The sequence below is a fragment of the Rhopalosiphum padi genome, chromosome 2 (assembly GCF_020882245.1).
Source record: "Rhopalosiphum padi isolate XX-2018 chromosome 2, ASM2088224v1, whole genome shotgun sequence".
NCBI lineage: Eukaryota > Metazoa > Arthropoda > Insecta > Hemiptera > Aphididae > Rhopalosiphum > Rhopalosiphum padi.
In genome coordinates this window covers 15049189-15072850 of record NC_083598.1, presented here as the reverse complement: position 1 = coordinate 15072850, position 23662 = coordinate 15049189, and the positions used below count along the sequence as shown (strand labels likewise).

Here is a 23662-nt window from a genome sequence, read left to right as displayed (position 1 = left end):
ATTTAAAACACGAAAAATAAATTGAGAATAAAATAAAAATCACAGTTTTATTAGTTTATAAGTAATTTTATAACTTGTTTATTTTGTTTGTTTTTTTTTAAAAAATAATCTTATCGGCGTAAGAATATTATATTTTAGTAAATGGATGAAAAATAATAAATGATCAATAATATTAGATAACTAAATTCCCATTGGTGAAATTTCTATAAGGAAGCAGATACTTAAACTAAATTTATTAATTCACTCTTCACAGATTAAAAATATAATAATATGGTAGCCCTAATAAAACAAAAAATGTCATAGCGCTTGAGCTACTTTTTAAGTGTGATATATAAATATATATTATTTTATTTTATTTATTTATCAAAACACAATTTCCGTATCAAATAAAACAAATGTACATACTTTTAATTCAAACAATATCCTTATTTTTATAATAGTTTGGTTAATTTTTTTACTAAACCAATAATATAGAATAGTGATTAATTCATTCAAAGTGTTATAAATAAATGAGTGTTCTTATATACGAATTATGAGATTATGTTGTAATATGTGATCAATTGTTTAATTTTTTGAAATTAATGTAGATAGTAGGCAAAATGTTGTACACTTACACATAAAATAACTATATTAAGTCTAACTAAAACTGGTATAAACAAATTTAGAAACATTTTTGTAATCGACAATATTCATTAAATAAAGTTTACTGTAATACACTATATTCAAATATTTACGATTAAATCAATAATTTTAAATTGACTAGAACAAAACTAAAACTAAATAGCATAGATCATGAATTATAACAATAATTTAAATATATCAAATTCAAACCGGCAACAGTGTCATAAATTAAAGGTAATTTTATGTATTATTTGATTTTTACAAGAGGTAAAATGAAAGTACTTAATTATTGATTTTGACTAACACTAAAATTGTGATGAAATTTGTAATGACAAAAATAGTTAAATATCTTACTAAAACATTTTAGTAATAAACTTGAAAATTTTGGTGTAAAAAAAAATAATATTTATTAATTATTGTGTAATAGTCATAATACAATTTTATAAATAAAAACATGGTTCTTTCTAATGATTTCATTTAAATTTCACATTTAAGTTTTTCGTAAAATCCTACGAAATGCTTCTTTTTAACTAAAAACTATAAATCTTTTAAATGGATCACTTAAAACTGTTAAAACTTAAAAGTTGTACTTTAAATATATTTGTTTGAATGTAAAACCATTAATTAAATTTATAAATCATAATATTTTTAAGTTTACTAAAAACGTGTGTATGTATTGAGATTTTGTGGATAATGTTTTAACGTTTTATGTAGATTGTATAACATTAAATTAATTTTACAAAGATTAAATAAAATTATATATATGAATAAAAAGCGTGTTGAAGTTTATTTTGCAATATTAGTCACTTTGTTGTAAAGATCATAATTTATAAATATTATATAGATACTGATAAACATTAATATTTACCATTATTTTTATCATAAAAATAAAAGGATTATGTATCTGATGCTCATTTATGAATTAGGCTATAACATTTATATTTATTAGAAAATTAATTTTTTTTATCTTCCTAAACAATTATTTTTTATTTATTTATCTAAATTTAATAAAAGAGATTTAATTTGTGTTAAATATGTATAGCGTTTAACGAAAATAATAATACATAGAAGCTCTTTTGATCTTGTTTAGAATCCTTATGTGTAAGACATAAAGTTATAATATACAAAATCATCTTGCTCAATGAACTTCAAGGAAATTTATCGTATACAATTTTCTATTATCTGCATAAAATAGACACTACCATAATCATATATGATCAAAATAATTTTTATTTAAGCTCCGCTGCTAAAACATATATTTATATATTAATTAATTTACAAAACATATTCTTCAACAAATAAAAAAATACCAAATACATCTATAATCATGAATATTTTTTTAATTATAACTAATGACTATAAACTATAGTAATTCAAATCTAAATTGGAAATTAATTAATAAATAATAAATTATAATAATCCACATTTCAAAACATTAATGACGAATATCAAACTTCTAAAAATGCATTTACAATTTTGTTATTTATTTTATGTACTATTCTAAAGTCTGAGTAGAAATAGTTACACAATAAACATGGCACATAATTTAAATTAAATAATTAAACTCTTCTTTTTCACTTGATAAATTAATTTTGATTTGTATGATACAATTTTTATTGTAAATTAAGTATAGTTTGAACTTTGAAGATAAATGATAATCATTATCTGCCATAAACGCAGATCAACGACAGGGATGGGCTAAAAACACCTGAAAAAGTCTCGTTTCCTCCATGGCCTTATTATTTAAAATTTAAATATATTTAGTTAGGATTCATTCAATTTTTACGGTACTAAAATAAATCATAATTGATTATTTATAGTTAATTATCTTACAATTTAAAAATATATGAATATTATTACAAAGTGAGCATTTAAATATTAGAATGCATAAAACATCGTTTTGAATAGTTTAAAAACTATGTACTCAAGCCTTATAAATAGACGATAGGCGCGTATTTACCAGCGTCTAAATACGAGATAAAATAAAGCTATAATACTATAAACTATTGAAATTATAATACTTGTGTCTTCTGTAGCAAATGAATGAACTTTTTCATGTATGAAGAGGATAAAAAACATACTTGAAAATGATATGCTCCATAATATTCTGTCTAGTTTAAACATAATTATTATAGAAAAGTCTGAAGAAAAATGGTTAAATATTGACGATACTATCAAAACTGTTGTTAAATATCATAAAAAAATAATGTTGTTAAAATAACCTATTCTTAAAGTTAAAGATGATAATGATAAATATGATATAATATGATTATCTTATAAATTATAATTTTTATAATTATTTCCAATTAATTTTTATTATGCAATCAAATTAATATAACTGTTGACATTTTATAATTTAACGTAAACAGTTTTTTATTTTCATCTCTTAAAAAATATATTTTTATTGTTTTAAATAAAAAGGAATTTTCATTGTGTAAGTATGTTGTATATTTGAACTGGTACTACAAAATATAATATTTATTATAAATTTAAATCATTTTATTTTATCATAAATTTATCAGAATTATTAATGGTGTGCTTAATATTAATTATAATAATTTTATAATATCACGTATTGATATATATATACATATATCAAGTAAAATTAATGTTCCTCCCTTAAAATTGTTGACCTCAGCATAGCCCACCTGATGCAAAAGTTCAGGGTCCGGCACTCCCTAAATGGAATTATGGACAACAGTTAGAAGGTATGTCTAAAATAAATATTAATAATCTGTTCGGACCCTTATCTTACATATTTAATTAGCCTTCCAGCATTTTCAATGTCCACTTTTCCAGATGGTTCAAACATTTCTGTAAAACGATATTATATTTAAATATAAAATGGCAAGTCGTGTATGAATATTTTATAACCTTATAGTTATCTAATGTACAAAATCCTTTGAAAATCAACATATTTAAGTCTAAATTGATACCATTTAAAATTCAACTTTGGAACTTGAAAAAAAAAAGTATCCTTAACTAACACAATATTAATTATCATATAATTGATACTTCCGAAAATTACACCGGTTACAAAAATGAAAAATATAAATTGAGAAAAAGTATTGTATGAAATACTTATATTTATACCAATACCTTTGTCCTTTTTTAATCAATAGCAATATACTATATATAATACATCATTTCTAATATTGATAATAGCAGCAAAACTAGACTGTAGTTCGATTCCATAGTAACTATTTATAAATAAAAGTGCATAGAACACTAACACACGACAACACGCTTAAATTATATTTGTTTTTTTCAAATCAATTCTCTTAATAGTCGTTCTTAATATCGAATAGTTCATTTAAAATTGTTCAAAATAAAATAGCAATTTTGCAATTTTTAGTATGATATTTTTGTTTTATAAGTAATAGAAAAAATTTTCTTTTTATATAGGTACCTTTTATATTTTATATTATTTTATTTTTTAATATTAATATTTAATTTTATTAAATAATTAAATTTCATAGAGTATTCTGATATCATGTGAGCTGCTATACCTACCATACATATTTTATTACAATCATTATTGTAATGGATAGATAAATTAATACTTATACTGTTTACAAGATAGATCAGGAATTTACCTCGATACTTTTAAGACTAAGCAAAGAAAAGTTTTTAATGTTTAAGTTACGATTTAAAGAAAAATTATTTTAATTATAAAATTATAGATTATAAAGTCTAAAATGTTATCGATAATTTTAAGTTAAAATTAAATTCTCAACAATCATAAAAAAAAAACCATGTAAATATTAGTATTTAATATGAGAAAAAATAAAAATAAGTTAAAATAAATAGTTGAAGTTTACTTTGTTTCCATAATTCATTATTAAAGTACCTTCTAGAGTTCTAGAGCAATTGAAGAAATAAATCTTCTATGAAAAAGAAACCATTCGTTGTACAACATACGTATTATATATTATTATGTTCTGTTGAAGAAATAAGTCTTTACACAATACAAATGCGTCTTGCCAGTTTAAAAGTACAGGGTGGTTGTATATATTTAAGAAACATAAATAAAGAATTAATATATTATATAATAATATTTTCATATTTATAATTCCCAATATGAATTTAAATTACTATTTATTTTATTGTGATTAATATTTACAATCTATAAGTTTAGTTAATAAATTATCATTATGGTCTGACAGTGATTTTATAATTATTTAGAGATATAATTTATAAAAATCGATTAATTCTGACGGCAGTCGGAGTTTAGTAATTATTATTATTATTATCATTAATGTATAATTCAAATATGTATTAATACTAAGTTTAATAAAATTTAATTTATTTTTGTTAAATAATTCTATAAGTTAGAGACCACCCAATATAAGTATATTAATGAAACGTATATTATTGATCTATAAATATACAATATTAAGTGTTTTCCTGTTTCCGGAGTATTTGAAACCAGTTTTATTTGAAGCCAAACTTTTCTGGCTGTAAAATACTCAAGTCTTCTATTCTCATCAAAACCGATAAAATTGTTTTTGTATATATTTTTAATTAATTCGTCAACTTTATAATAAAAGATGTATTTTTATGACTTTAGTCAGTATATAGTCTACTTTAGGCTTAAATACATACGAAACGTGAAAGTGTTTTATTTGTTATCAAATTCATTGAATTCTTTCTTTCCTTTCAAATCCTAATATCTACTGTGCTAAATTTTCAGAATCTTGTTTAAATGAAAAAAGACATTACAATTTTAAATCTTAGATACGTATGCATTTTATTAACATTGTTTAATGTTTTTTCTAAGAACACTATGCTAAGAATAGTGAATAGTAAATACTAACTTAACAAGGTATCGATTTATTATATTATCAAGAAATTTTAAACAAGTTCAAATTTGAAACATAACATCAATTGTCTTATTATTATCTATCACTAGATACACTTTCTATTCAATTTTTAAAGAAGTATTGTATGCAGATAATTAATTTACCAAATAATAATTATTTTTTTTATTATATAATATTATTATAAATAAATTATAATTTTAAATTGTAATTTTTTTTATTGTATTAAGTTCCTGGTCATTTATATATATTCTAATATTTGAAATTTAACAATTTTGACTGAATACATTTTACTTGATAATACCTATGTGTTCGTTTATTTTACGCTACAGTATACAGAGTAAATTGCAATATTATAAGAATAATGTGTATATTAAAATATTATACCCACTATATTTATTAAATTTACAAAGTTAAGCCTAACACTGACTGTTTCAAAAGAATAATTTTAAATTTTAATCGTTTTTTTTATTAAGCGAGATACATAAATGATATACATTTTTTTTTAAAGTAAATGGTATGACATAAAAACTCAATAGGTAATTTATAAGAAATTTAACTTTACCCATTTTTTTTTTATTTTTAATCTGCGACTAGTGGCATAAAAAACGGTTGTTATACGCACTACGCATCCATGTATCCACTATGAGTGGTAAGTAATATAAAAATGTTTTTATCAAAACCAATTTCGAAAAGGTTTATCCACAATAATATTTAGTGAAACCATTTATTTTTGTCAATGAATGAACTCATATTAAACTTATATTATTATATTAGGCCATCTTTAAAATAAATATATACGTTTTAGTTATTTTAAATTCTGAGCGAAGCAATTAATGGTATTTATGTTACAATTAAAACGTACTATATAAAGTAGAAATATGATTCAATCATCAACACATGTGCAATAATTTTGTATTATAATCTCATGTTCAAAGTTTGACAAAATTAGATATTTAAACGAAAAATAACATTTTTTTATTTTTATGTAATTTTTAGGATTTGAAACTTTTTACTATTACATATACTATTATTATTAACCATACTCAACAATATTATCAAAATATTAGTAACATATTACATAAACATATTACCAATGAAAAATTATCTTTGAAAACATGAACAGACTGGCGATTTAAGCTCATAATCGTTTTTTGTATTTAGTGTTATACCATTCAGTTTAAACTTAAAACATCCATATTATAGTGAATTACTCAATGATGAGGCATACAAACAACATCTATTATAGAGCAAAGCAAGTACCCCGCTTTTTTATCAGTATATTAATATTATATAATATATAATACTATTTATATATATATTCTGCGGAATAGGTCGATGCTACAAACAAATTTGCATACAAAAGAAAGTTAATTGAAAGAAAATTAAAAACAAAACTATTAAAAAGATTTAAAATGCATACTGCATATATATGTTTTTTAAATAAAATAATTTTAATATGAATATTAATTATTGCTTATAAAATATAATTTACAGTTTTAAAAACTTTTAAAATTGCTATTGGCCGTTTTTAAATTGATTACTTTTAAAATTATTTAAATATTTTTTTTTTTTATATAAAAAATCTGAATCTTTAAATATTATGCACGTCACTGCAGATAAAATAAGAACAATAAATTAATTTAAATTCTATAGGAGCCCTAATTAACTGAGATATCCCACTGAATAAGGCTGAAATTAATATGAACTTATGAATGAATATGATTTCGTATGTAAATATCTATTCATTATTTTTAATAAAAATCGTTACATTCGCATGTGTTTATCCGTCTTACAAACGTACAATATAACAAATTTGCGTTTATTAGAACCAATTTTGCTTAGTTCACTATAATATTAGAGTAATTTTACCTATGATATGTAAAATACTAAAACATAGAAATGGTCATAACTCGCTTAAAAATTAAAATATCGTAAAACCCGATGAGAGATAACAGATAATGTTCTTATCTTTAAATGCTATGATAACTGATAAGTCAATTTACTTTACTTTACTATTTAAGCTATTAAGTAACACAAAATTGTTTCTACTGATCGCACATTTTCTATTTTTTATGTTAGTAAGACGGAGACGACACACTATACGGGTGTAGCATCATATAACCGCATTATATAAATCAATAAATAGTTTTCATTAATTTAAAATAAATATTTTAAAACACAGATTTAAATGCATTTTTCTTAATCAAACGAATAAAAAAAATGTATGTGTACCTTTACGACATCATCTTATAAATTTAAAAAGTCATAATTTATTATTTTATTATAAAATCACTGATTTAAACGTAAAATATTTTATAAAAAAATAACTATTACACTTAAATATTCCATATGACATGCGTAGTATTATTAGCTACGAAAAACTTTTAAATATAAGTCATTATTACTAATATAGGTTTATCATTATTTTAATTTTTTAATAATAAATATTAACATTTCTAAACATAATTAAAGTTTAGAATATTATTATAATTATAAATAATAATGATTGTAGAAAAAAAAATTTAATTTTATACTCACTAAAACTGGTTTCTCCCATATCACCGATCATCACGTCAGACTCTGTAAAATAATGCATTAAATTTTAAATATTTGAATGATCTAGAATAAATGAACCATATTTCTCAAATATGATACAATTAATAAAAAGTCAACTGACTTTATATGATTTAATCTTTTTTTTTTTTAAAAAAACAGGGAAACTTAATTTTTTATCGTATATTTCGACTATTTGGACTCATTTGAATATTCCTTATCACCGAATAGGTCACCATAAAGGATAATGCATGATAAATCATTGCATACGAAAAATTCTTCTAATTCGAGACACTATGTCAACTTCTATTTCAAAAATGATATTTTATTAATTGTTTATATATTATTGGAATATTCTTAACTAATATGCTATTATTGAATATAATGCTGTTTGTATCAAGACAAGTATTTTAACCTAGCTTATATTAAATAGGTATAATAATACATTCTGTTTTAGTTTTAGTTTATTATATGATTGTATAATAATATCATTGCTAGGTAATATTAGAAGACTACAATAGATAATATGAACGAATAGTGTTTTGCTAACTCACTTGCTTCACCATAATTTACGTCAAAATGATGTACAATATATATTATTTATTTATATTCTGATTATATGATACAAACTACAAAGTTGGTTTCTAATATAAAAAAAAAAAAATACTTTAAATAATTTATTTTTCTATTAGTAAAATTTAAGAATTAAATTTATTTAAACATTTTAAATTACAAAATAAAAACTAATCACTTATATTTTATAATATGATATAGTTATTATAATACATATTATATCATATAATATTACAGTTAAACCGTTTTGTTAAAAAAAAACATCGAAATAATCCAAAGCGGTTTGGTGTGTGAATAGATTCGAGGTTTAAATAGTTATTAGTTTAAAATATTTAAATATCTATAGAAAAAACTAGTTTTAGTTATACACGAATTTTTTTAAATTTCTACGATTAATATTTTTTTTAAATATAACAAAACAATACAAATTGTTTGAGAAGAAATCGTTACTACATGTAATTATTAATGCTTGAATCTGTCTAAAACTTACACAGTTGATAAAAAAAAGAAATTTGGCTTACTATTAAATTTTATTTTATTTAATTTCACTAAAAAAACTTATTAGAGATGTTGTATTAAACTTTCAAGTTTAAGGAATTAGAACTTAAAACACTTAAAAAAAAATCGAATTGAATTTTCAAGCTTTTTGACTGAAAAAAATCTTCTTGAATAAAAATCACTAATTTCAAAATATCTATCAATATTTCATAAAACTAATACATATTTTCAGTTATTTGTTTTAGTATTCCAAATTATTATAAAAATGACTGATTACCTTTTGTTTTTTTCCTTTATAATAATTTTTTTTTTAATTTCAAAAAAAGGTAATTTTTACCATTTATAAATAATATTATAAAATCCTTAAATTTTAATGTAGTTATTTTTGGAAATATGTTTTGAATTATGGTGTTTTTCTACAAATCCAAATACTATACCTATTTGATTATTAATAATAATATTATTATTGAAATAACGTAAAAACAATCTATACATGCGTAAGCTTATTATATTATCAAAATAAATTTGCAACGTAAATCGCTTGATAGTGGAAATCACCCTTTGGTATTATTCCACGAATAACTATTTAATATATGATCTAAGTTAAGAGGAAGAAATATAATTTTTTATTTATATTGCCAGGATAATAATTCACGAATCACGATAACAGTTTTTTTTAATTTGAGAGAGCGATACAACTTAAAGACGTAGTTTGAATTAACGAGTTGGCATTAAATGCAAGTTTCAAGTTAAAACATTTATTACAAGTTCATTTGCAGTTTTTATTCGTAGGGTTATAGTGTAGGGTTTGGTTAGTTATATACCAGAGGAAACCAGTAATGATGTGAAGAGTTATATTTGGAAATTCTTAAATGAGACGAATGTTTCAGAGTTAAGTCGAGCCCCACATATGAATACCAAAGAACCACAGTGATCTAACGGTTATATTCTACAGGATTTAATTTAACTTTGATTTTGGACTATACGAGAGTTCGGAAAAAGTCAAGTCTAATGTTGGCCATTTTTATTTTATTTTAGAGGCGGGGGCCCCAAATTAGGCGTTTGTCTAGTATAATAACAAGATATTTTATTTCAGTTAGACAGGAATAGTAGTTACATTGTTTAATTATATTGAGATATATATATATTATGACAAAAGAAAAATGTGACTCGTATTGATTTGTGTTCATTTATTTTGATCAACCAGTTTTTTAATAATACATATAGATTTATACTTTGAATTTTTAATAGGATTATATTCAAATTAAAACAATAATGCATTTTAAATTAAGCTGGTACCTACAACACATACCTATATAAATAATACCTTAAAATAATAATATTTTTATTATAAATATGAATTTATTTTGTATGTACAGAGTAGATGAATTCAATATTTTATATTTCTATAATACATAGAAACGAATATTTACAATTTTGACAACCAATTCATTAAACACTCATCAATCACAATAAAAAAAGATAAAAGAAAATAACCTTTCAGTAAAATATATTGAGATTTATTTTTCTTGACAATCATTGTGTTATTCTATCACAGTTCTAAATACAATTTCCAAGACTAGACTGACGTGGCATTCACTTATATTTTTATTTTAAGTCTATTTTATCTTTTATCAATGTATCTGACGAACCAATAGCATAAGTATGACTAAAGATGTGAACACAAACATCTGTACAATTCACAAATAAACCATAAATGTCAAAAGTTATTCATCAAATTAGTAACAAACGACCATAAACAAATCAAATTTGATTTTTTTTATAAATGCATATTATTAAGTTCTTACGATATATTCTAAGGGTAAATTAAATATAATGTTAAATGAAATAAAAATTATTAAAATCAAATGTTTTGTTTTATTTTTAAATTGTATACATATTATTTATTGTTAACACTTCCAATTAAATTATAATATTTAATATAAAATTATACTATTTTTTTCAATGTAAATAATACTAACATAAGTTATTGTATCTCAATAATTATAATAACACATTTTAGTATATTTCCATTAAAAAAAATTTTAATTGTCACGTAAACATAACTTTTTTCGAACAACATATTTTGAAATTTATAAAATTACACTAATAATTCTCAATAATTAATAATTGTAGGTGAATAACTATAAATATTGAAATATATTTTAGATGTTATACAAACAATATTAATAAAAATTAACAATTAACTTAATAGCAAAAATAAAGTAATCATTCTATAATGGCAAGATATTAATTAATAAATTACAAACATAATATTGGAATACCAAATGTTAGGTTCAAAAGAGCATTTAAAATATCAATATCGTAATTTTATTATCTTATCCGCGTTACCAAATAAAATTTTTCTTGATAATTATAATAATTTTTAAGTAGAATGCATGTCAAATGTTTAAAATCATATTAAATAGTACCGATAACTGTACAATTATTAAGTAGAAATTAGTTTCAATTGTTTCGACTGAATTAAAGACTTTCTATTCTGGTACACTAATCAATTTCATTAGACGTTATGAAGTTTCGCTTCAAATTCACTAATGCAAGCTTTGGCAACCTCAATTAAATCATTGGTTCAGTAATCTAAACAAATAGTCAATAGACTAGACTTTTGAGATCAAATATACTATTTGATAGTATGGTTTGTTATAGTTATATATGTATATACGACATAAGCGTTGAAACAATACTCTTGGTTAAGATAATAACTCATAGGATAGTGTAAAAACTAACTTTCTCAATACGATTTCACGTGACTTTACGAAAGGTAAAATAATTAAAGATTTATAGTAATAAAAGTTATTAAACAATCATACTAATTATGATTTACATTTACTAAAATTTTATATTTTTATTTTAAAGAGTGCCTAAAATTGAATATTTATAACCAAACAACCTTCGAAGTTTAATATTGAAGCATTTTGTAGTGCTCCATAAGGTAATGACAGACGCAAAAATTAAAAATATCTCACACATACATCGATTTAAAACCAACAGATAAAGCCCGTGTAAATGTATATTATTCACTATTTAAATTGTAAAAGTCGAGAGTCACCAACATTTAAGGAGCCCCAAATAAAAACATAAACTTATAATTTTTTTTTTCAATATATTCAAAAATTATATTGCATAAAATTTTCAATGATACATTTCTAAAAACGTACGATTATTGTTGGTCATAGCATACAGTATTGATTTAATTCCATATAATTCAAATCAATAAAATGAATATAGTGAAGTATTTGGAGTCTTAAAATGTTTATATTTTAATTCGAATAAAAGGAATTACATTCCTATTTGAATGATATTAAATAAAAAGCAATAAGAAATCAATTATCAATAAAATAAAATAATTTTTCTTTCTTATAGTCTTTCTAATCTTTTGAAAGACAAATTTCCAGATGCTTGATAAAACCAAAAAATATAAAAAGTCTAATTAATAATGGTTTGTTATGTATAATATGTGTATAATTATACATCATTACTATTTAATATTCAAAATCTACAGAATAATTTAAAGTATTTTTTAATGTAGGATAAATAAATTTTCTCGGGAGGAAACACCAATAATTAAACGTAAAAATATTTTTAAACAATAAAGAACCTAGTGATAAAATAATATTTTCTGAAAAGTTCAAAATTAAAAATTAAACATTTATTCTTATAATGGGCTTGTTAAATATTTAATTAAATAAAACAAAAATGATCAGAAATATGTAAAAAAAAAAAAATTGGATTTTCATGTGACATAAATGTTATTAAATCAATTAGCTTGTATAAAAAATATTTTGATGAAGAAATCATTAAATTAAAAAAAAAAATTAGAAAAAGCTAATATACATCTAATTTGTGAAAAATTCAAGTCTACAGATATTCGTTTTTAAACAATTAATTTAATTTAATTTATCAAAATTTAGATTTCAGTTAAAAATAATCTTTTTTCTACATTTTTTTCTCTGATTGCTTTAGAAGTGATAAGAATTAATAAAAAAAAATTAGATCTCAGATGAAAGTACTAAATTGTTCCAATTTATTGTCTATCTGAAACCACTATCAAAGTTGAAGATTGAGGTATTTTTTTAAAATTTGAATGTATGCAATGATTAAAAAAAAAACACATCATTGTAAAATCAATACATTCATTGCTCCACTTAAAATCTAAAATATGACCAATAACCATGTATTGTAAATAAAAACAACCATTGTTTTTAGTAGGTCACTTGGGTTAGATATGTTAAATTTACGTTTTAGTTTTTAATTTTAAAGTGAAGTATCATCGTGTTTGAAAAACCATTCTGAGTGAGGTTCATTATGAATAAAGAAACCGAATTTCGGGTCAAAATATGCATAAGTTTGTAAAAAAAAAGGGTTAATGTTTTTTTAATTGTATATAGAGATAGTTATAATATTTCTTAAATAATTTCTAATGAAGATGTCATGTATTAATTCCAAATTTCTGTTCATGAAAATTTAGTTTAAATTACATTTTTATAGGATGATCCTCTGTATTTTAATAAACTTTGTTTTTATTTATTCTTAAATCTATGTTGTTTTGGTTTTAATTTTAGCTTTTGTAAAGTTTAATATATTGCGTATAAATTACTATTGATTAAATACAAGTTATACACATTAAATTATAAGTAAATATTTTTTACTTTACAGTGTTTCCAAGAAGCATAGTAATATCAGTCTCCATCTTCTACCACTATACCAAGAAACTAAAAATATACAAAATGGTAATTTTAATTTTTTAATAAAATTAATGGATTTACAATAATAAATGTTTATTGACATTTATTTAGTGATTCGTTTAAAGTGAAACTTAATTTGATATTATTATATTTAACGGTAGATATTTTAATCATATGATTAAATATTTATGATTTATCAAATAATTTATAATAAACATTAAATAAACACTTAATAGCTTGTTGCAACTAGGAGCCTCTGTAACAAATTTAAGACAACCAAAGTAACATAAAAATTGTCTTATATTGACACTGTTAATCTTGATAATTTTGAGTGTGTTTGATCTTGGTTGGTTATTTGTTTTTCTTATTAATTAAACAGCTAAGTCACTTGTAAATAAATAATTACAACTTTATTAGATAACACAAAATTACGACAGAAAAAGTAAATGTTTCTATCTTATTAAATATTAAGGACATAAATAAATTAGTGATGGTACAATTGAAAAGTATTTATTTTTTAATTTTTAGATTGCAAATAAACCAAAAAAATATTAGCTTGAGTATATTCTGTGTTGTCTTTTCTTCAATAAAAATTTTTTGGGATCAGTTAAAATTCATACTGCACTTTTGTAAATTTAAAATTAAATGCAATATATTATATTATATTGTACTTTAATGAAATCATTTTTTTTTTTTTTTTTTTGAATTGCTTAGTAGTGTTTTTGATGGCATTGGAAATCAACAAACAATAGGTGAAGAAACGGAAGCAAGCATCCGTCTTTAATAGACTTTTGAGCATTTTTGCTCAAAATTGTAAGCATTCATTCAAAATTGTTTTTCGAATTCAATTACCTAGTTATTATTTCTGTTAAATTAAAAGACATTCATCCCACTGAAATGCAGGAGTTAAGTACCAGTTCTGCATCTCATTTTATGTCATTATACTGACTGATATTTTTTATTATTATGTAGTATAGATATGCACACTGAACACAAATTTATTAAAGCTCAAATGCCTATTTATTTCCACAATTTTAATTTCATAATATGATTATATTTATTATTATAATAAAAATATTATTTTTGATTAATTCTTTTTGAGAAAAAAAATCCAAAGTAATATTTCCATGATATAAATATTAATACTCAAATTTTTAAATAATTCCAAAAAAACAAGTTTTTTAAGTTGAAAACAAAATATATTTAAAAAACAATATTCTTAGATGACTTTTTTTGTCATATAAATGACCCATGGGTATTAATATATATATTTATTATTTGGGAGATTGTGTTCAGTTTTTTGTTGTTATTTGTTTATACATTGTTACAATTCTCATTATTAAAAATTTAAAGTAAGTAATTATATTAATTATATTAAGAATTTATAATTTTAAAATATTAATGAAAGTAGTAGTTGTGTTACATATCTATTAATTCGGTAATAAGGACAATTTTGGACTGTTTTTAAAACTAAGGAGAAAATATTAAAATTAAAATTTCAATTATTATTAGTTATTACTTATTACTTTTTAGTTGATATCAACGTCTGTTTACTAATCTTCTACAGTCTATATCAACGATACAAAGATAATAATTATTATCCGGGTCACTGAGAGCTAATTTTCAATTTAAATTCATAATCCTTATTTTATTAATTTTTATCAACTTTAATCATTAAAAAATCATCATATACTTATTTAAGTTTGATTCTAAAATTATTATTTTTTTCATATTCAAGATGATTATTCAACCAGCATGTCCACTTCTTTTCTCTTCTCAAATAACGCAATTATTCAATATCTGAATTTTTTTTTAATTTACTTAAATACCATATTTTCTGATTATTGATATTTTTTTTATTACTTCTGGAGTATTACGTGGAGATACAAACTTCTATTTTTCAAATGAAAATTTCCCTCTTTTAAATGTAATTTATTTATCAGACATTTTAATATATGGAAATTATAGTTCAAACGAATAGTTTTTGAGATATATAAATTTGTATACTATGAGTAATAGGCCCATGATAATGGGTTTGGAAGTTATGAGCCATAACAACTTGAAAATGTGTGTCATTAATATTTATTCATTATCATTAATCAACATTTTTAAAAATGAACAAGTATAATAAATACTAGATCCGATATTACATCTATTTTATAACTTTAAAAACTATTTTTAAAGTCTATTACCATTAGCATAAATATCTTAATAACCAAAGTGCATCATAATTGGTTAAAAAATTGTTCACTAAAAGATTTACAGAAAAATATGATTCTTATTTAAAAAACCAAAGTATGTATCACCACAATACTCTTTTGGCAGTATAAAAAAAATTTCAAGAATTTTAAAATATAGTCTTCAAGCTTATAATAAATTAACAAGATAATAAAAATCGTAATTTATATCAATTAATTTTTATATAAAAAAAATTGGGGGTAAGCAATAAGCATGCTTGGTAAATCATCCTGTATCTGATAATAAATTAACTAAAATATTAATTGTTTTACTGCTTACCAAAAACAGTGAGATTAACCAGGAACTTAATTTTTGGCTCAGTGTTTACTTGGCATTCATAAGAACCCATGTCTTTCGGTGATACATCTTTTATCTGCAAATTCCAAATAGCCGAATCTCTCAAAGGATGTTGAATCCCAAACCGGCCATCATTAGTAAACAAATGTGGTCCTGAAGTAAGTATATGTAAGTCACGCATTCTAATCCATGACAAAACCTTAAATGTTTAAAAAAATAAAATACATATATATTAATACTATAAACTATTATTTTATTTTTCTTATAACAATAACAAATCATAAATACAATTTAAATATTTAAACTATTAAACTCTAAATTTTCAGTGAATAATTTTTAATTTAAAATATATAATATTCTATAAACTATTATTTTCTAATCTTTAAGTATTCAATGTGTATTCAAAATTGAAATTGTGCTGTCATATAAAAATAATTCAAGACCAACCGTAAATATTATAAAAACTTTCAACCTTGCAGCTATGCAATCTACTAGTACCATATTCATAAGAACTAAGAACTAGAATAGAATACCTAGTTTACATGTAGTATACCGTATATAGATAAACTAACATTATATAAAAGTATTTGAATTATTTTATTAAAACTATTAATTTATTGTAGATACACAATGTAAAAAATATAAGACAATATAACGTTGATGCATTCTTTTTTAGTATTTGAGATACATTTTATATTTAATTACGAAAACTTAGTTTTGCTTTGGTCGCTTATTATTACTATTTTTTTATTATTATGTGATAGTATTTCAGATATTAATTATAATACAATAAATAGCCATACAATTAATTATACTTAGTATTTCAATATATTTCAAAAAAAAAAAATTGTATTCAATACAAATATAATTGTGTAACTGATTAATATCCCTAAGCAATTGTCAACAACTGTCAAGAAAATAAGATAAACTATTTGTATTTCATACCTTCATAAAACAAAAATTTGATCAAAATTGTATTTTATGTATGAATAAAAATATCTTATTTCTCGAGAATTTATCAACCATACAACACAAGTATCATAAATTTTAAGGTGCTGTCATCGCACAGGGATCAACTTTTTTATAGAAATAAATCAAGCCACAGTTTGAATTGGTACATGAAAATCGGATATGAAAAACGAATTTTATGTTTATCAAATTATGTTAAAAGTTTCAAGTCAAAATATCCAATTACAAAGCTATTCAAAAATTTAATTTAAATCACATCTCGTGCTACCATTGCATACACATTTGGTCTGCCTTCTAATATAGAAATGTTTTCGTTTTGTGTTTCGGTAAGGATCCATTCATTTTCACATAAAACTCCGATAAATCTTACTAAGCATAAAGTGTTACGGATAAATGTTTGTTTGGTTGAAATAAAGCAGACAGATTAGCCACGACAGGGTAAAGGCCGTACCAAATAATTCACACATTATGTTACACGATGTGTAAAAATATTGCCTAATATAAACCACCTCTTTCTTGTTTTGGACGAATGCCTGCAAAATGAAATCTACAACATATTCAATATTCAAAGAAAAAGTACAAAACCATATTATTCGGTTGAGAAGTTGATCAAAATATTTACATAAATAAAATAAAAGACCACAATCACATAATGTAATCTTATAGTAAACTTGGCTTACGTAAATATTTTAAAAACGCGAGTCTTAGAACTGTCTGATATTATACTGTGCAAATCACAAAATTATTAATTATTAACATCAGTCAATATTATAAAAGTATAAATATATGAAAAAAAATAAAACAAGTTAAACAATTAAATATTTATAACCACTTCCTACGTACACTAAGGATTTGTTAAAAAAAATTTAATTTCGGGAAAACCCACCTATCTTGTATACTTATAGTTTGCATTCAGATTGTTTTAATTTTTAAACTATGTGAAAACTCCAACATTTCATTAAAAATAACTTATATTATTTTCAGAATTACGCAACTATAGTGGTAAAACGCATTGGGTAAATGTAATACGATTTGATCAAGAATTGTAATCCTCTTACTTGTGACCTATAACTCCAATTTTCCAACAATATAATACGTACGTAAATGTCTAAATATAGCATATTATTTAGCTGTTTTAACTCATACGACACAGCAAATCTGATATTATACTACCTACATTAAAAACTACATTCATGTTACTCTTCTACCTTATTTCACTTTCCAGCACATCCATGTATAAAAAACATCAATAAAAATATTCAAATTCAAACTTACGAATAAGAAGTTAGTTAATTTTGTTAAAACATGCCTCATTTATCTATAAAATAATTAAATAAAATGTTATTTTATTTTTGATTGATCTTAAGATACATCAACAACTTGGCCATTATAGTATAATATTTATATTTTGTAATTTACATTTTTTTTAAATTATATAATTCGGTTTTTAAAAAAATTAAATTAAATTCTTAGCGACTTGAGGATTAATCAAATTTTAGTTTTCGTTTTAAATCAAATATCCAAGAGTATAATTTAAACGTATTTTTTAATGTAACGCGTTACTAATCTAAAAACTATAAATGATTACAACTGTAATTCTATTTCACAAAAATATAATTAGATGACTATTAGTAATATTTTTTTTTTGGTCAAGAGTAAATATGTTTAATAGCTAGTTCATAGTTTATAATTTTCTAACAAACCATCAATTCTTTGCTCATAAGCAGAGAATTCGTATACCAAATTTCTGTTAGTTTATTTGAAGTTCAAGTTCTTTATATAATTTTAGATCATTAATATTAAAAGTAATTAAGACACTAAACATTAAAAATTAATTGAAATAAAACATTTGTATTATTATCAACGTTGTTGTTTCATTTAAGGTAGCGTAACGTATCTCGTTTAAACTGTATAGCACGCCAAAACTTACAAACGTATTGTAAGTTGAATGTTGATTAATAATAATTAATTATATGGATAAAAAAATAATCCCACATGCTCGCTGCTGTTAGTAATCCCTGTTGAAAGTGAACAAAGGTACTGATAAATATTATTCCACTAGAGTCTAGCACAGTAAGTTAGACAGACAAAATTTCAATATACTACCTGTGCACTTATGTTACGATGTTATTGTTTAAATTTCAGATGATAATACATTATTTTTAAACACTTGTCAAAGTTAAATATAATAAGAACTACCTGATGATTATTTTTCATATATTTCATGGAAATATTATAGATTCAAATATTATTATTATCCCTACAATAAGTTTGATACAACACATTAAGTTAATATTGTAAGTAAGTGCTAAATTATACCTACTAATTACTATGTCTATTAAATAAAATCAGTGAATTTATTATAGAATTTGAAGTTTAAATCGTTTATAACATTTTAATATTTAATTGTAATAAAATTAATAAGATACATAGAGAACACGCATTTCAATTTTCCAATTTCTAGTAAATATGAATTCGTGTATCATAATTATAGTACGATAGTATAATTATATTATATTATCGTATTATACAATATACATATTATAACAATATTTCACTTATACTTTTATTAGATAAAATTACACGTTAAACATAATTAAAATGTTCTTATAGTTTTAAAAATCATTTTATTACAGAATCATAGTCTAGTAATATTATTAATACAATATAATATTAAGAACGATCGCATAACGTTGAAAATACAATATTTTATTACATGTCGAAGTCTGATGTGACTATTGCGAATTGCCTACGTATAACAGCTTACATCGACCTCAATGTTCATATATACCACTTATACAAGGTACACGAATGTTTTTTTTTCCAACTAATATAAAACTCCGAAGCGTTACACGCAATAATCGTCATTAGCGATAATTCAATTTTGATTATTTATTAGGAAGTTTTTTTTTATATCTTACGTATACAACTCACACGTAAGCGTAAAAAGGATCTTAGGCGGTAGTTTAAATTAATCTACACATCTCGTGACATAATGTTGAATGCTATGAGATAGCTACTGCATTTTGGCCGTACAATTGTGCTGGAACGCGATTACTTGTACATAAACATTATTTCGTCTATAAAGTTCATTGCAAGTGCGTCGACGTGATCGTGCATTTGAAATAAGCAGTCGTTATATACTGATATATCAAAACTATGCCGCGGGTATTCCACCTAAATACATAACGCTGCATAAACGGGAATTAATTAAAACCATCAAATTAAAATACGGAGAATCGTAACGGCGATATCACTAATAATTTTGTAAAACTATGCGGTATAATGTACGATTAAAATGTTCAGTCTCCGCGAGTCCCGGTGACAGTATTACTTATTAAAACTGTTATGCTGGCAAAATTATAGCTGACTTTTCGCGGTAGAGTAAGCATGCACGTCGAAATTATGTACAATGTTTATTGTTAATTTAAATATGTAAAGAAACAGTTGACTTGCATCTAAAGACTAAAATATCTTGCGCATCACTTGACTTTGAAACGAATACACGACCGTATGAGTGTAATAATAATAATTATTATTATTGCGTCGTGTTTGTACGGTTATAATTTATCATATTGTTATTTAATTGAAATATGCACAACGTAGTTAAATAGGTAGATAGATGGGTACACGTCTTAAAACGTAATCGTGAAAAAATTACATTCTTGGTTTTTATTTTTATTTGCGTTTGTTGTTCACTTGAATACAACATATTATAACGATGTTCTGCCAATGTTCCGATGTTAAAACAAATATTAATCTTGGAATTAAAACTTTTGGCATTCCTTATTGAGTTAAGTACCGAGGACCACACAACCTCTCTCTCTCTCTCTCTCTCTCTCTCTTCAGGAATTACCTTTTGTTTCGTGCAAACTCCAACTCAGCACCAAACAAGTACTTAAACAAAGCATTTGGATCGATCGTCAGATCCTATTGTGTGCGATATTCTATTCTACTTAACATCGGCGTAACTAAATATTAATGTTCTCGAGCGAAACTGCGCAGTCTAGAAATGCATTAATCGATATTTTTACGTTATTTTTTACACACACGAATGCGATTGTATACAACGTTACAACGCCGCGAACAAGCAACCGTCGATACATAATACGCATAGATGATATAGTAAATATTTATAATTGCCGTTACAGTATAATACGTAATCATATTCATTGTACTCGCCTATATATTATAATATTATATTATATTATATGGTTTTTACGAGGCAGTATTTAATGTATGCACGCGTGCACAGCTACGCGTCCCATTAGTATTTATAGTCCACTCGAAAGATCGCACGTATATAATATATAACGTATTAAATTATTTCGCGTCGCCGTCGTCGACGAAAAAATAAGGTTATAAAACGCAACGGCTACGAAATACCGCGTGGGTATCACCCACCTGATATACGTACTGTATAATATTATATTCAACGGAAATTTCGATAAAGTAACAATTTTTTTTTTTTTTTTTTATCGTAGCAAGTCACTCGCGTATATCACACTCTATAATAACGATATTAGTATTACACCGCCGTTATACAAAATGCAATAATACTATTACGGCGTGGCTTAACGTGCGAGTGTAATAATAATAACGATGTATAATATATTATTATTATTATTATTATTATAATGTGCCGAGAGAGCCATGTGTTCGCCGCCGCGGCAACGGTAGCGGCGGCAGCCCAACTCGCTTTGGGTCGTGTCTGCAGTGTGTTCGTGCGTGTGGCCTCCGTTCGATTTATGCGTCTCCTCCGACGTCGACGAGGGTCGTGTCGACACGCCACCGCCACCGAGGCAGAGGACACACGACGACGACGTGGTGTGTCATAAACGCAGTTTAATTTATTAACAAATTCGCCCGGGCGGCGTTTACACGGCCCGCGCCCATGCCCGTAATACAGTCCTAAAGGTCGGAACAACAGTATATAATAATGGGCCCGTGTCGTCATCGACGCCGTTACCGATTTTAATGGCCGTAAGGGTGTACCGGCGGCGGCGACAACGGTCTGTAATAAATATGCGCATATACGATGATTTACAAGTAAATCGCACACTACGCGCTCGGGGTGGGTATAATATTATACACGAAATCGTTGGGCCCGTTCAGGTATGTGATATGGGTACTTATCGTTAAAGGTGGTTAAACCTACAACGACGACGATGATGATGATGACGATAATAATAATAATAATATTGTCCGATAAAGATGACACGAGACGCTCGCGGTTGACACGACGTTTTTTCGCCGTGAAAATGTCGGCATGTCACGCCGTCATGGTAATATTATCATAATACGACGATAGCATTATAATACTATAATCGTGTTTTCGTTTATTTTTCATCCGACCTGTTGTTTATTATATGATTATCGTTCGCACCGCCTTTTGTGGCGAAACGAACACGGCAATGCAGCCGTCTCTGTCGCGCGCCCAGAACGCCGGTATATTATATTCTTCTCGTCGATTCGCCATGACGGCGGCGGCGGCGTAGCGATTAAATTAGGAACCTATAACGTTATCCTTATCAATATTCCCTGCGTGCTTGTACGCGGTATTGTTTTTAAAGTGACGTGGTCTTCGATTATTTTAAAATACCTGCCTATATTGGATATATTATACATTATTATCGTGCCCTCTACATTTTTTGTCTTTCGTCACGATAATCACATGCCCACGCTATCATCGAACACTGAAGAATATTAAGAATGGCTCTGGACCCGACTGCAATCGACATTTTAAATAAATTATTAATTGGGTACCTCATACTCGCCGTATACCTACATAAGTGTTCTATGTACAATCGATTAAAATCATACACAATTGATGCTGATATGTTATCAGTAAGTTAATTGTATATAAATATTAATAAAAACAGTTAACTGAAATAGTTTAATTGTACGATATTTTAAGTAATGACAATAGTTAATAACACGATTGTACCTACGTCGTTGAAGTAAGCTATGCTAATGACTTGTGATCGTTCACAAAGATATCGTATGTACGTCTGACTTAAATACCCTGAGTACTGAGTTCATAACAAAATAATGAACAGTTATAGTGTAGGCACTCAAAATATTATCCGAGTTTAGAGTTTTTGTGAGATTTATTGCTAACATTCGCCCTTATCTTTAACTTCACTATTTGTACAAGATTAAGTTTCCACCCAAAACAAAAACAAAATAATGTGTTCTAAATACTTTAGAACGAGACTTAACAATATATTAAATACTAAATAAATAAATAAAAATAATCAGATGAATATTTATACATAATATTATGGACATAATTTTTTGTAAATTGGTTGACATACAAAATTAATTATGGCTAAATGGCTAAACGATAATATAGCAATACTATCGTCATCAATTATTTTGTGA

The 23662-nt window shown here is 24.2% G+C and overlaps 1 protein-coding gene across 1 annotated transcript in view; it reads right to left on the bottom strand.

The window, feature by feature from the left end:
- Nucleotides 1-23662, bottom strand: part of LOC132922477 (lachesin-like) — a 70133-nt gene that overhangs the window by 14360 nt on the left and 32111 nt on the right. The window contains exons 3-4 of the mRNA XM_060986032.1: nucleotides 16292-16508; nucleotides 7983-8024 (exon numbers count right to left, since the gene is read on the bottom strand). Coding sequence (XP_060842015.1) covers nucleotides 7983-8024; nucleotides 16292-16508 — 259 coding nt within the window. The remainder of the gene's footprint in view (nucleotides 1-7982; nucleotides 8025-16291; nucleotides 16509-23662) is intronic.